A 14227-nucleotide genomic window follows, 5' to 3' on the forward strand; every position below is an offset into this window, starting at 1 on the left:
GCATTATTAATCGACCACTGAAAGAGTAGAGCAGCCCAGCCAACATCGTGTGGTTGTGGAGAACTGGGTAAGACCTAGCAAAGTCCAAGTAATACCAACAAGACTGCTTATCCGACTAAATACTTTAAGGTGGCCATGCATTTGGTGTAACTTCAGGGACATAACAAAGGCTTTCCCACCTCCCTCCCTGCTCACCTCTGCCAACACTTCATTTATTTGTTTGATAATGCTAATGATCTAAGATTCATATTCACTACTTTGGCTTAAAGGTTCACCTGCTGTTAAAATGCAAATAGTTCTGGGATGGGAAGAACATTCATTAGCTCTTTCAGAGAGCAAAGAGAGCACACTTTGATAGGGTGAAGAATGTAAGGGACCCAGAAGGTGGGGACATGCTAAGGAGCGGGGGTGGAGGGGTTGGGGGGTTGGGGGTGGGAAGGTAGAGACAGTTTCAGCTGCAATTTCAAGTGGAACTGACTCTACTCCAGAGATCAAAATAACTTTATGTAACTAGCTCTGCATAAGGAATGGTACTTTGACTTAGAGATGGGTGGGGGCCTGCTTTGATTTCTACTTCCGTCTTCAACTAGCCATGTTACTTGGATAAGCCACTAGCCCCTCCAAGTTCCAATTTCCTCCTCAACAAATATCTAAGTACCTAATACATGTCAGGCATTGTTTTAAATGAAATCATGATGATAAGAGTACCCATCTTCTAGGATTGTTATGAGAAATAAATGGGGTGATCTTAAAAAGTGCTTGCTATGGGCCTGGCATAGCGTAAGAAAAACCTCATGGAACCAGTAATCGTAACAATCATATATCTGTGAATCCCTGCACATTTTACAAAGCACTTTCACATTTATTATCCCCTTAAGTGACCTTGTAGGTGGAACTAGCCAGATACTTAGTGTCCCATTTTATAGATGAAGAAACTGAATGAAACTTGGCACAATTCACTTGCTTAGTTGTACTTCCTACTGAAAAGGATTGGCGTCAGTTGGCCAAATACTTTGTACTCATTACTTATGCCTATTTTATAGCTGGGGAAACTCAGGAAGGCTTAGAGAGATTTTGATTTTCTTTTCTGACACTTGTAGTGAAAAAGATGCTTTTAAGAAAAGTATGAGTTGGCCAAAGGCTTGCATGTCTTGGTAAAGGGGTGAAAAAAATTACTTGACATGAAGAAGAGGCTGTTGCACAATTTAATCTCTAATAGATAAAAGTTATTGCAAGGGTCTTTCTGCTCTTCATCCTCACTTATTGAAAAACTTAAGGAAGGGAGAGATTTCGCTTGGAAGTAAGAAAAGATTTGACCTCACCAAAGTTTCTTAAATTTGGGGGAAGCCTATCAATACAGAATTTGGAATCGCTTTCACTAGCTGTATGTAGAAATCTTGGATGGTCATATAAATTGGAATCCTATTCAGAGGTGGAAAGGTGAACTAGGAAGTATCTTGAAATGACCTCTTCCAAATCTGATTCTATGATTCAGCAAACATTTAGATGACATAGTGGTAGGAGAGGAAAGTTCTAACATTACATTTGTTCCAATCATTTTCAACCAAACAAATACTTGCTTTAAAAGCAGCAAAAGGGCTTCCCTGGTGGCGCAGGGGTTGAGAGTCCGCCTGCCGATGCAGGGGACACGGGTTCGTGCCCTGGTCGGGGAAGATCCCACATGCCGCGGAGCGGCTGGGCCCGTGAGCCATGGCTGCTGAGCCTGCGCGTCCGGAGCCTGTGCTCTGCAACGGGAGAGGCCGCAACAGTGAGAGGCCCACGTACTGCAAAAAAAAAAAAAAAAAAAAAAAGGCAGCAAAAATGAAATGAATGTATTTCAAACATTCCCACTGGACCCTGAGACTATGTCCCATTCCCTACTGAGCAAAACTTTTTCCATCAGTCAGACTATCCCAGGCCTTTCATTGGCTTCTTGAGAGAAGCGTCTGTCAATATTTGGAGACAGTAGGTCCTTCTAAAGGATTTTCAACGCTTTGCCAAACTTAAAGGTTCTGGGAATAAGACTCGCCCATAAATAAACAGGTTATTTGAAAGCATGCATGCCTTCCACATGCCTTGAATTTTGATTCACATTAAAACCTTCCTAGAATGACATGAAAATTATTCACTATGGTGTGTAACCTTGCTGTGTTCTTGTTTTTGAATTCAGTAAAACACCATATGTGCCTGTCAACTTTGTGTGGATGTGTGAAAACACTCATTCATCCCTGAAACATGGCCTACTGGGGATGAGAAACAAATAGAACTTCTTTGACTAAGGCTAGGGCTGAGTCTAGGGGAGAAACTTGAGTGAGCGGGGATATTGCTGCCTTCTATTCCATGGATATTGGCAGAGACACTGAGTTCAACTAGAAGTTGTTGAGTTATTTTAACGACCTGCTGTGGTCAGGAAATTGTTTGCTTTTCCTTGACCCAGCTTATCTTTAACTACATCATGACATTAAACATTACCAGAAAGCAAATGACTTTAGACTCTTAAAAAAAAAAAATCAATGTCATTAAAAAAAAAAAAGATGGACGGACTTTTCTAGAATAAAATGCACTAAGTAGAAATAACATCCAAATGAAATCTTTGATTGGGTTCCCACTGGACACCGAGACTATGGTTTTTATCAAACAACTATAACTTTTATGTGTGTTTGAACATTTTCAAAATAAAAATTTGAGGGGAAAACCAAAAAAAAGTCCGGCTCCATCTCTTTAAAGAAATTACCTGGGATTATGCTTTGGCGTTAATTCAGAGAGAGGGAATCACCTTAAAACTTGTTTTATAATAAGCAGGATTCTAGCTCTGCACATTTTTGGTAAAATGTTTGGCACAATGCCTTATAGGAGCTTAAATAATATATTCTTAAAATTTAAAATAGTCCTGGGTATGTAATATACATCATGGTGACTATAGTTAACAATACTGTATTGTATATTTAAAAGTTGCTAAGAGAGATGATCTTAAAAATTCTCATCACAAGAAAAAAATTTTGTAACTATGTGTGGTGGTGGGTGTTAACTAGACTTCTTGTGGTAACCTTTTCACAATACATACCAATCAATATAGAATCATTATGTTGTGCACCTGACTAATATAATGTTATATATCAATTATATCTCAATAAAAAAAGATTTCCAAGTAGAGAAACTTACAAGGGAAGCAGAGGTAGTTCCTGGTTATGAAGTGTGTTCATCAGCCTGGTGCTTTAATTACAACTTCTCTGGAGTTCATACTATGTTGTCTTCATTAATCCGCAATCAGAGGTTTGAGTCAAATAAATCAGCAGGATTTACCCATACAGAGTTTATTATTGAGCGATATGATACATGACACCCCATTCCTTGCCCTTTAGTTGCTGATGTGTCTCCAGCTTTTCCAAGGCAAAAGCAGAGCCTAAGATTAGAGCAACATATTCTTAATGGTGTGTTTTTGCAGATGTTGGTTGGGACGTGAAGACAAATGTAGGCATGATTAAATGCTGAGAACAAAGTGGAAACTTCGCTGAGGAAAGACAACATTTCTGGTAGGAGAAGTTTAACTTTAATGCATAATCCTAGCAGTTTTACCACTGAGTCTACACAGGGTGTGTGTGTGTGTGTGCGGGAATATTTTCACAAAAATGACCTGGACATTTCTCTGCAGTTCTTTTGAGAAGAGGACTCGCAGGTGTCTTGGGACTGAGAAAGACCATACAAGATTGGGTTTTCTTCCGGACCTCAAGGCGGAATGGTGAAACCAAAGGGAAACAATCCAAGGCAGATTAACGAATTCGAAGTAGATTCTAATCAGATCTGTCCTCCTCCCGCTTCTGTTTGCCAAACCAACACGAAGCAGGATTTCCCAAGCTGCTCCATCGCTCCCTGCGATTCGCTGTCCCGGACTTTCTCCTGCCTCACCCCGATCCTGTGTTCACCTCTCCCCTGGCAGAGCTGTTCTTTGCCAGTCATTCGGAGAGGCTGACTCCCCACGTGCCAGGCAGCATCCGTCCGCCCTCACACCCACCCCGGGCTGCGGCGTGGGGAGGGGGTAAAGGAGCCACCAACTCGCGGGAAACTTTCTCTCGCGGGAAATGACTGGGGGTTTCCGGTTTCCTCAGCCCTTCCACGCCCGGCTCGACGGCACTCAATAAAGTGGTGCCACAACTATTGCAGGTTCTGAGCTGCAGATACCCGGGCGGCCCGCAGAAACGCATCCCCGGCAAGGAACGCGGCGCCCTTTACCACCGAATGCGCCCAGGACGCGGTGGCCGACAGCCCGGGGCCACTGGCGGGGCTCGGCGGGTGCAGGGAGACTTAGCGCCAGGATGCTTTGTTTTCCTGCCGCAGGAGCCCGAGGCGGTCTCTTTCCACCAGACTTAACCCTCCCGCAGCAACAGCCATGAAAGTTGCGGAGGCACAGAAGGAGAGGGAACCGCTCCGCGCGGCATCTGTTTTGGATGTTTTTTCTCTACACAGACCACTTCTTTCCTCCTTCTTGGGGTAAGTGTAATCAAGTCTGTAAGAACCAAGAGGTAGAACTGAAGGCGATGGAAGGGAATTGCGGAGCACAAAGGGTTAATGTGCTAAGACGTTTGTCTTGGGAGGGGGCTCCCCTCCCTGCCCCCTCCCTTTCCGAACATCCTCCCCCGAGCCACCCTCCCTTTCACCCATCCTCCGGCCCGAAGTCCATTCCAAATACGCAATTTAGGAGTTGGGCTTGATTTCAGGCACGTTAGGGGAGGGGGTGCTGGGATTAAGTAATTAATTAATTTTGGTAGATTTTTTTCCCCCCACAAACTCGTTTTTGTCCACATTCTGAGAAGGGAGAAAAAGTGGAGGTGAGGGAAGCCCCAGAGGTTGGGGATGGGAAAGGGGGGAGTGATTTAGCAGAGAGATGATCCTAAGAGCTGATGACTAGTGCAAGTCATCAGGAACTCCAGACCCCTGATTCTGCTCCAAATCGCCTGGCTCCCCAATAATCATCCTGCTGATGCATTTCTGGGCAAGGTTCTCCAGGGGCCAAATAACTTCTGACAAAAACCTGCAAACTGTCTTGCACACAAGGGATGCTCAATAAATGTTTCTTGATTGGCTGAATGATGTACCCTGAGCTGCATTTCATGCCATGGGAATTTGCCTTGGACAGTGAACTAATTCCCCGATGTAGACCCCAGGGCACTAAGTTAGTCCAATTCATTTTGCAAAGGAGGAGGATCTGAAGTATTAGAAAATATTGTACTCAGATCTTCATTACCCAAAAGTACCCCTGTGACTGCTTCAAGGTCAGATTCATGGGTCCAGGGACCAGATGAGCTCACTTGGGTTTGAATCTCTGTGTTGTGACCCTGGGCGTGTTCCTTTACCTCTCTGAGCCCCGCTCTTCTCATCTGCAAGATGAGGCCAGTTGGAGCTTCCTCTATGTCATATAGGGAAGATGAATGGAGAGAAGTATGAGAAGGTGAAAGGGCAGTTGATAGATGTCAGTCTTGCCTCCGCATCCTCAGAGGATTCAGGAGAGAGGGTACCTTTCTCTGTGGAGACCTCTCTCTGACTCTGATGCAGGTAATAACGTTGCGTTGCAGTGACTGGGCTGGCACCTTTCTGCCTGTGAGCAGTGGAGGAGGAGTGAGGCTCAGAAGGCTTTCGTAGGAGCTTGGAAGCAGCTTCCTTTGGGTTTTGGAGCAGAATTTACATATATACTGGTGTCTCTGGGGGCATGGCTGGAGAAGCGGTCATTCTTTGTTTTCTTTCCAGGTCTCATCCATCCTCTCAGCCTTCTAGTAGAGAGGAGCAAAGTGTGGAAACAGAGTTCCAGAGAAGGTAGCTTTGAAGCACCTAGGAAACCCGCACCTGCCTAAAGGTCCGAGTCAGAATAGTGCCATCAGATTAGTACCAGTTTTGCCTGACGGGATTTGCAGAGAACTCCCCAGCAGCCTGTAGGGTCAGTTACAAAGCACTTACCAACCCTTCTCACAGATGACAGTGGACCTCAGTGGATCTTGCCGTGTAACTCTGAAGCCTGGATGTGACAGTGGGAGATGGATGATGAGAAAGATGCTGCTGACACAGGGCTCCCCCGAAGCCTCAAGGTGCCATAGAGCGGCATGCATTCTGAGAGCAAATGCTCGCGTAGGCAGTTAGGGCCATAGAAGGCAGGCTTGGGAATAGGCTGAACAGTCACTTTCCCTTTCTTAAGTAAAGGCAACGATGATCTAACCCGACCTCATGGCACTAGACAGTAAGCCCTGTGGAGGCAAGGTCCATGTCAGTCTGGCTCTTTGCCATATCGCCAGCACCTAGCACAGGGATGGCACATAGAAGGGGTTCAAGATATACGTAAAATGGACAGTGACTGGACAGTAACTTAAACTACTTCCTGTCCAACACTGCTTCATGCAGTTCATGCGTTCATTTAGCAAGCATTTCTTGAGCATCTACTCTGTGCAGGTCTCTGTCGTTAGGTATCCGAAGTAATTTGTAAACATTATTTTTATTGGTACTTCGAGTAGCCCATTCAAGAGCATCTCACCACAACCAGGTTCTTCTGGACACTGAGGTCCCACCGCAAGCCCCTGTGCGGCTTCAGGAGCGGGCAGTGTGAGTGGGGGAAGGGGGAATGCGCCAGGTTTAGCTTCTTTCCGGGAACATGTCTGGGGTTCCTTTGCACCTGCCCCTGCCGGGCCCTCGGGCTCCCCGGGCCGCCAAGTCTTGGCAACTCCGCTGTCCTCAGGGGTGGCGGCGCCTCTCTCCAGCCTCCACCCCGGCCTCCGAGCAGAGGCCCCGGCCGGTCGGCAGGTGGTTGGGGAAGGGACCGGGCTGCGCCTGGGGAGCGAGCTTCCCGGGGCGGGGAGAGCGCGGCCGACGCGGAGCGGTCCCAGAACAAAAGGCTCATGGCTGGCACTGGCCTCCTCGGAGCGCGCTGGGGACGTGGGTTCGGGTGCTGGCGGGAGGACCAGGCGCGGGAGAGGACTGGAGTGAAAACATGAGGTGAGAAAAGCAGGTGGGGGTGCGCCCAGGGTGGAAGCGGTGACAGGAGGTCTCCCTCGAGGCAGAGGTATGCGGAGGGGCCGCCGCGGCCCTTCCTCCGCCTCCTGCAGCGCCTTCCAAGCAGCCAAGCGTGTCTCCGGCTGCAACTCCGCGGAGCGCGCCGCGGCCGCTTCCAAGCCCGCCCGCCCGCCGGCTGTTCTAGCCAGTAAGTAGCGGCGCGCTTGCCGCCGGCTCCCCGCCCCATCGCGGCTTCCGGGCCGCCGCGCCCGCCGCCTCCCGCCACCTCCAGCAGACGCGCCGGCAAGTCCACAGCCGGGCGCTAGTGGCCGAGTGCGCCTCCTTGGCGTGGCCCCTCTACCCGCTCCGCGCCCTCCCGCGTGGCGCGGCTTTTGAGGTTCGCCGCGGGGAGGGTAGTCTTCGCCGCGCGCTCCCCGGGTGCCGCGCCACCCCTACGTCCAATGGCTTTCGCTGGGTGGGGAGTTGGGGGCGTCGCTCGGGGGCGAGGAGCCGCGGCCGGGGAGGGGCTTGTGCGCTCTGCGCGGCCGAGCGAGGCTGACGTGCCCGCCCGAGCGCGCGCCCGGGCGAGTGTGTGAGAGTGTGTGTGTGTGTGTGTGTGTGCGCGCGGGAGTGTGTGAGCACACGCCTTCAGGGGCTGGAGTGACACTGCGGTGGGCTTCTCCCTCGCGCCGGCCCTCCGGCTCCTCGGCCCCCAACCTGCCGGCGCCGCATTTGGGAAGCAGCTTGGCTCTTTCATCTTCCCGAGCCTCGCTCTCCATCCACCGCTCGCTGGTCTTACTTTTCCTTTTACCCGAGGGGCTGCTGCCGGCCACCCCTCAACCGGTGCAAACACCCAAGCAGTCTCCAGTTCTCTCCTAAGCCAAATCTTTTCCACTTGTCTTTCTCTGGGGTTCCTCCACGACCCAGTCCAAGGCTCCCCCATCCTTGGAAATTGTTTTGTTGGACTGCTGTACCGAGGCGTATAAAGCTTGAGGACTTTATTATTATTTCGATCCTTTTCATTTCCTCCCCTTCTGGGCAACGGAGCAATGAAATTTCCAATCGAGACTCCAAGAAAACAGGTGAACTGGGATCCTAAAGGTTGGTATTTCTTACTTTTGACCGCCCGGGCCCTGCCTCTGTCTCCGGCGTGTGCGCGCTTCCTTGACTGGAAGCACACTTGCTCCTGGCGGCCTGTGTCCTGAGGCTGGAAAATTCGCCTGGGAACTGCAGCGCGGGTGGGAGGAGGGCGGAGGCAGCGTGGGTGCCAAGCCCAGATAGCGCCTGTCATTATCACATAATCAGTGTCCCTCCTGGATTGTTTTAAAATCTGTTTAAAGATACACCAAGCTGGGTGTTTGACTTGAAATCTCACCAAGTGTCGATATTTCCTTCTGACTTTGTGTGTGTGTATGTCCTTTGTTTCTGGTGATCTTTGTCTCTGGCAGATGGGTGGGGTGCCTCCCCCTGGACCTGGAGCTGCACCGCCTGGCAGGGTGTCCTCAGTGGGAAAGGTTTCCTGGCAGCAAGTGGGGCTTGGAGCCGCAGCAACAGCCCCTGGAGGTGGCCCTTCTCTAGGGCAAGCGGAATAATGAAGCCCACGGGGCCTTCCAAATCTTCGCTCAATCTTATTACCAAACCACGCAGCTAGGTTGGCTCAGATGGGAGTAGAAGGGGGAGGAGGGAGTGGTTTTCAAAAAGGGTGGGGCAGGTAAGGGCTCGGGGAGGGGAGCACGCCCGAGTAGTAGTGTCATTTACAAGCTTTTACGAATGTTGCACAGTGGCCCCTGGGCGCAAAAGGGAGTGATTTAGACAGATTTGTGTGTGCCTAGGGTTGTCCAGGGTGTCTGTAATTAGCATATAGATGTTAAGGCTTCTCGTGAGTGATCACTATGGGAACAGAACAAGTTGAAACCTCGTGTCCAGTTTTGACAAGAATGCTCTTGCTTTTGTCATGCTTTGACAAGCGTTTCTCTTAGCTCATCTGAAGGCTGAGTTGGGCGAGGCAACGCCTCTGTGTGAATTGGGGTTGAAATTTGTTTATTTGATGTGTATGTATCTGTGTGTGTGTGTGTGTGTGTTTAGTGTTTTTTTTATGAGTGCATTTCTTCTTTTCCCCAGACTGGAAAAGAGGAAACCCAGTCATTGTTGAATAAATGTCTTAGGAATTGACTGGGTACTGAAGACAGAGTGAAGAGACATTTCCTATTCTAACACCAGTGCTGTTAATACAACCAGGGCTGTTAAGTGCAACCCAGACCTTCTATTTTGTCTCTAGATCTCTGGAAATATGGAAGTGTGCCTGTTGTTTGTCTGTTTGTTTTCTTTTTTTGGGGGGAGAGGAATCCTTGCAAAACATATTTATTGAGTATCTACTACAAACCAAATGCTGTCCCAGGCACAGGAAATACAGTCAGAATACTACAGACAAAAGCTCTGCCTTCTTGGAATTTATAGTGAGGGATACAGACCTAAATCAGTCATTGCACAGAAGTGCATAATTACAAGTTTATACATGTTCCATGAAGAAGAGCATCAAGGCTTTAAGAAAGTGTCTGATGGAAGAGACTGACAAGAACCACGGGAGGCGGATAGTCAGGGAAGATAGTCAGATATTTGAACTGAGACCTGGAGGATATGTAGGGATTAATTGGCTAATGAAGATGGGAACTTGAAGAAGAAGGAACAGCAAGTGCAAAGGCCCTGAGGCAGAGGGAGCATGTATATTTGAGGACCTGAAAGGAAGCTTCCATGGCTGGAGCAGAGAGCAAGAGAGCATGTGTTTTGAGGTGTGGCTGGTGAATCCATAGGGTCTGATCCCAAAGCCTCGTGTTGTTGCAGGTAGGGACGGAATTGTGGATTGGGAGGTTGGAGTTGTTTCAAGCTGAGGAGCGACATGATCTCAACTGAGAGTCAAAACAAGTGCCTTGTGGCTCTTGTGGATGTGAGGGACCAGATACAATAGTAGTGTGGACCATGGTGGTGGCTGTGGAGATGGAAAAATGGATGGAGTAGGGAGCGAGGGAGGGTACAAAAATCTACAGGCTTTGTGTGAATCAAGTGTGGATGTGGAGTAGTTGGAGTGATTGGGAAGGCAGCCAGGGCAGGACTCGTCTTGAGGGAAAACTCAGGAGCTCAGCCCAGGACTTGTTGAGTGGGAGACGTCTCTGAGTCATCCAGGAGATGGGTCAAGTGGGCTGTTGTCTAAAGTATCAGATCAGTTATTTTCAAGGAGCTCTGATAGGGAGGGCTGTGGGGCCGATTTTGTGAAACTTGCCTTGGCTTTTAAAATACATTTCTATATAATCATCATTCTATCTATTTATGTCACAGTGATAAACACAGATGAATCCCACATTTTACAGCCTAAAACAGTGAAGAAGCATGCAAGTAGTGTCTATAGTCACAACTGATGATGCTAAAAATGGAAAGACCCCGATAAAAGTCACAGCATTCAGTGAGCAATCATTGCATGCCAGGTGTTTGATGTACGTAATTTCATACAGTTATTGTCATAGTACTTATCTGATGGCACAGTGTTATTGTCCCCGTTTGACCCTTGATTGCCATCAGGACACCACTGAGCTGCCTGTTAGTAGTGTGCTCAGACTTGAGGCACAATTGTTCCTGGAGGTGTGGGTGATAGTAGTCTTTCCTAGCCAGGGGGTGGAGGCAGGAAGAGAGTGGGGAGTGAGGGTACCATATCTCACACCAGCATAGAACTAGGTGCACATATATTAATGAATTAATTAAATTATTTATTAACTTATGTATTATTAATTATTCTTTAACCAGAAGATTAATTTAATGTTCTTTATTTAATCATAGACAGAAGAGATGATCCTAATTTTAGAGGTGAGGGAATCGAGGAACAGAGAGGTTGAGTAACTTATCCGAGGCCACACAGCTAGTGGGTGGTGGGGTCAGACTAAAATATGGGCCCTTAAACACTCTTCCCGTCTGTTCCTTATGTTATTGCACCTCTGGCTCCTGCCTGGTGAGGTTCCCAGAGCTCAGGGACTGGAGAAGCTTCTTTCAAGGAGGAAGAGCATAAGAGAGAGTAGGAGGAGGAGGTGGGGGAAGAGGAAGAGAAGGGTGAGGCTGTAAATCAGTCTTTCTCACTCATTCCTTTCTCCATTAACCTGTCTAACCAAATATTATCTCTGCATCTACCTCTGGGGGGCGGGTAGTCACTGGCTACTGGACAGACATTGGGTCTGTTCTTTGGAAGTTTGGGTTTACATAGACCAAATGTGTTTAGCAAGGGAAAGATGAAGGAGACCCTAGCATTATAATAGAAAAGAGGAGGGACAGTTCCTTAGAATTCTGGAATGAACAGACAGACTTGCGCCTTCAGGTGGCTGTGCTCACCGATTTTGGAAGGAAGTTGTAATTATGATGTTTTGCTTATAGCCCTATTACCTGACAATTTAATAGCACAAAATGAAGGTGGTTTGAGAACAGAGTGGTTTTGATTGCACTTGGGTGAATTAAGCAAAGCACTGTTAAGAGGTTTAGGTGCAAAAATAAGACCTAAGTGTAAAATGATTATTCTCTGGTGAGCTATGGCCTGCCTCCATATTTGTAAAGCTAAGCCTTTAACACACAGTGACTGTTTGTGGAGGACCTACACAAAAGTAGGTTGGCACTAAGTATTGGCTTTCATAGCAGGATTTATATGCGTTTTAAATCACTGGGATCACTTGTTGATGATCTTCTGCTGAAAACTGGGATTGGCTATCTGCTTTGATGTATGTTAAAAGCTTTTAAAAACCAGTAAGATCAGCAAACAATATCCCTACAGCTTGAGGCAAGCAGATCATTATAGTGTAAAAAACTCAATTTGGGGGCAAAAGAATTAGTTTCTAAAACAAGCGGTAGCAATAATTAGCTGTGTGACTTTGGGCTGCTCACTTAGCCTCTCTGGGCTTAACCTTCCTCCCATGTGCAAGGAGGCCATTGACATGGCCTCTTTGATCCTATCTCTTCAACATCCCCCTTGAGCTGACCTCTGGACCATTTGGCTTCCTTTTGTTCCTCAAATAGATCAGACGTGTTCCTGTCTCAGGGCCTTTGCACTTGCACTTTCCATTGCTTATAAATGTATGTTAGCGTGGCTGGCTCTTTTCCATCCTTTAAATCTCAGTTCAAATATCACCTTGTTAGCAAGGGCTTCCCTGTCCCATCTGAAGGCCTCACCTCTCGTTCCCCAGCCCTATCGCTTTCTCTTACATCTCCTGTTCAGTTGTCTTCCTGGTACTTGTCATGATCTGAAACCATCTTACTTGCTCATGTGTCACCTCTGATGCCAGCCTCACTTGCTAGCGCATGAGTCCAACAAGCAAGAATGTTCCCTGTCCTGTTCACTGTCTTAATCCCAGGCCCTGGCAAGTGCCTGGCACGTAGTGGATGCTCAATAACCTTTTGCTGAATGTATGTAGGATGGATCAGAGAGGATCTCTAAGGCTTCGAGCATGATGGAAATTCCAGCACTCTTTTAAGCTACAAATGGCAAAGGACAAATAAGACTGGGATAATATATCCCTAATTAATGGGGTGTTGGACAGGACACTGATATTCCCACTTCCTTGCAAGCTCCCAGCTCTCTACAGCCTCCAGCAGACTGTTTTCCTTCTGTTTGCCTTCTCACCAGGAGTGGAGGTGAGGTGGGGGCAGGTGGGTGGGCAGATGTAGCCTGACAAAGATACAGTTGGTGTCCAGTTAATAATTTGGTGCATGTTGGTCACTGGTGTGCAGCTCATTTTAGGTAGTTAAATCCACTTAAGAAAGAAGCAAAGCCTTAGAGCTGGAGCTGGATTTTTTTTTAAAGCTGCATTTTTAGTGCATAGTTGAGTGCAAAGTTCCAGAGAGGCCTATATCTTATGTGTGTATCACCTTTCAGTTTATAGAACGCTTTTTACAAATTATCTCATTTGTTCTTTATTTTTTTTTTGCGGTACGCGGACCTCTCACTGTTGTGGCCTCTCCCGTTGCGGAGCACAGGCTCCGGACGCGCAGGCTTAGCGGCCATGACTCACGGGCCCAGCCGCTCCGTGGCATGTGGGATCCTCCCGGACGGGGGCACAAACCCGCGTCCCCTGCATCGGCAGGCGGACTCTCAACCACTGCGCCACCAGGGAAGCCCTCATTTGTTCTTTAAATAACCCTATTTTTGTCAGTATTGAACTCTTAGATTTACTGATGGGAATAGAACAAGTAAATGATTTATATGAGGGCCCAAGGCTGCCAACAGGCAGTGCTGGGGCCAACCCAGGCCTTCTGATGCTTACGTCCAGGAAATTTTCCTCAAGCTTTCCTCCCTCCCAGGATTTTTGTCCATTCCACACTCTCCCATTCTTTCCTATCCAAAAATGTATTTCAGAGATTTCTCTGAGAGATTTAGAGGAAGAAGGCTTTCGGTTGATCAGTGAGCCCTTAGCTGATGTGGTTTTCTTCAAGTTGTACTTTCACTGGCCGGCGCTTTATCCCATGAGTTCATTGAAGACCCTTGGATCCCGCTTCTGCTGTCTTGGTTAAAAAGAGATTTTGCTCTCTTGTGTATATGACTCATGCTCAACCTGTAAGCTTAGTTGAGTGCTATTTTTATTAATGTGTTTCCAAACACACATTTGTATAGCTTAGATTTTCTGGAAAGAAAATAATCTTTTGATTTAATATCCAACTTTCAGGAGATCAGCTTTCCAAATGGGATTAATAATGTGCCAAAATCACCACAATTATCCTAGAAAGTAAAGAGGAAAGATGTTCCAAAGACTGTCTGGGCCAAGATTTGGCTCCGGTTCTTTTTCAGTGTCCAAGGGAGTTTCATCACCCTTTTGCCAATCCCAGCAATCACTGGGTGGAATTGAAACTGGGTAGGTCGACTTTACTATTCCACTCCATTTCTGAAACATCTGTACTTTGGCTCTCTGTGAGTCTACCCAGGCTGTCATAACAAAATATCACAGACAGAGTGGCTGAAACAACAGAAATTTATTTTCGCACAGTTTTGAAGACTAGAAGTCCAAGACCATGGTATTAGCAAGGTTGGTGTCTGGTGAGAGCTCTCTTCTTGGGTTGCAAATGGCCATCTTCTTGCCTCACATGATGGAGAGAGTGTACTCTGATGTTTCTTCCTCTTCTTAAAGGGCACCAGCCCTACTGAATGGGAACCCTACCATTATGACCTCATTTAATGTTAATTACCTCCTAAAGGCCCTATCCCTACTTCACTTATGTTTGGGGTTTAGGTTTC

At 47.4% G+C, this 14227-nt stretch overlaps 1 protein-coding gene across 1 annotated transcript in view; it reads left to right on the forward strand.

Annotated features, from left to right (window-relative positions):
- The first annotated feature begins 4035 nt into the window (after window positions 1-4035).
- The window catches only part of KCNK10 (potassium two pore domain channel subfamily K member 10), a 141511-nt gene continuing 131319 nt past the window's right edge, over window positions 4036-14227 (forward strand). The window contains exon 1 of the mRNA XM_082853740.1: window positions 4036-4488. Within this exon, the coding sequence (XP_082709866.1) occupies window positions 4446-4488 (43 nt within the window). The 5' untranslated portion in view covers window positions 4036-4445. The remainder of the gene's footprint in view (window positions 4489-14227) is intronic.

Source organism: Leucopleurus acutus, assembly GCF_964270905.1.
Source record: "Leucopleurus acutus genome assembly, chromosome: 1".
NCBI classification, from domain to species: Eukaryota; Metazoa; Chordata; class Mammalia; order Artiodactyla; family Delphinidae; genus Leucopleurus; species Leucopleurus acutus.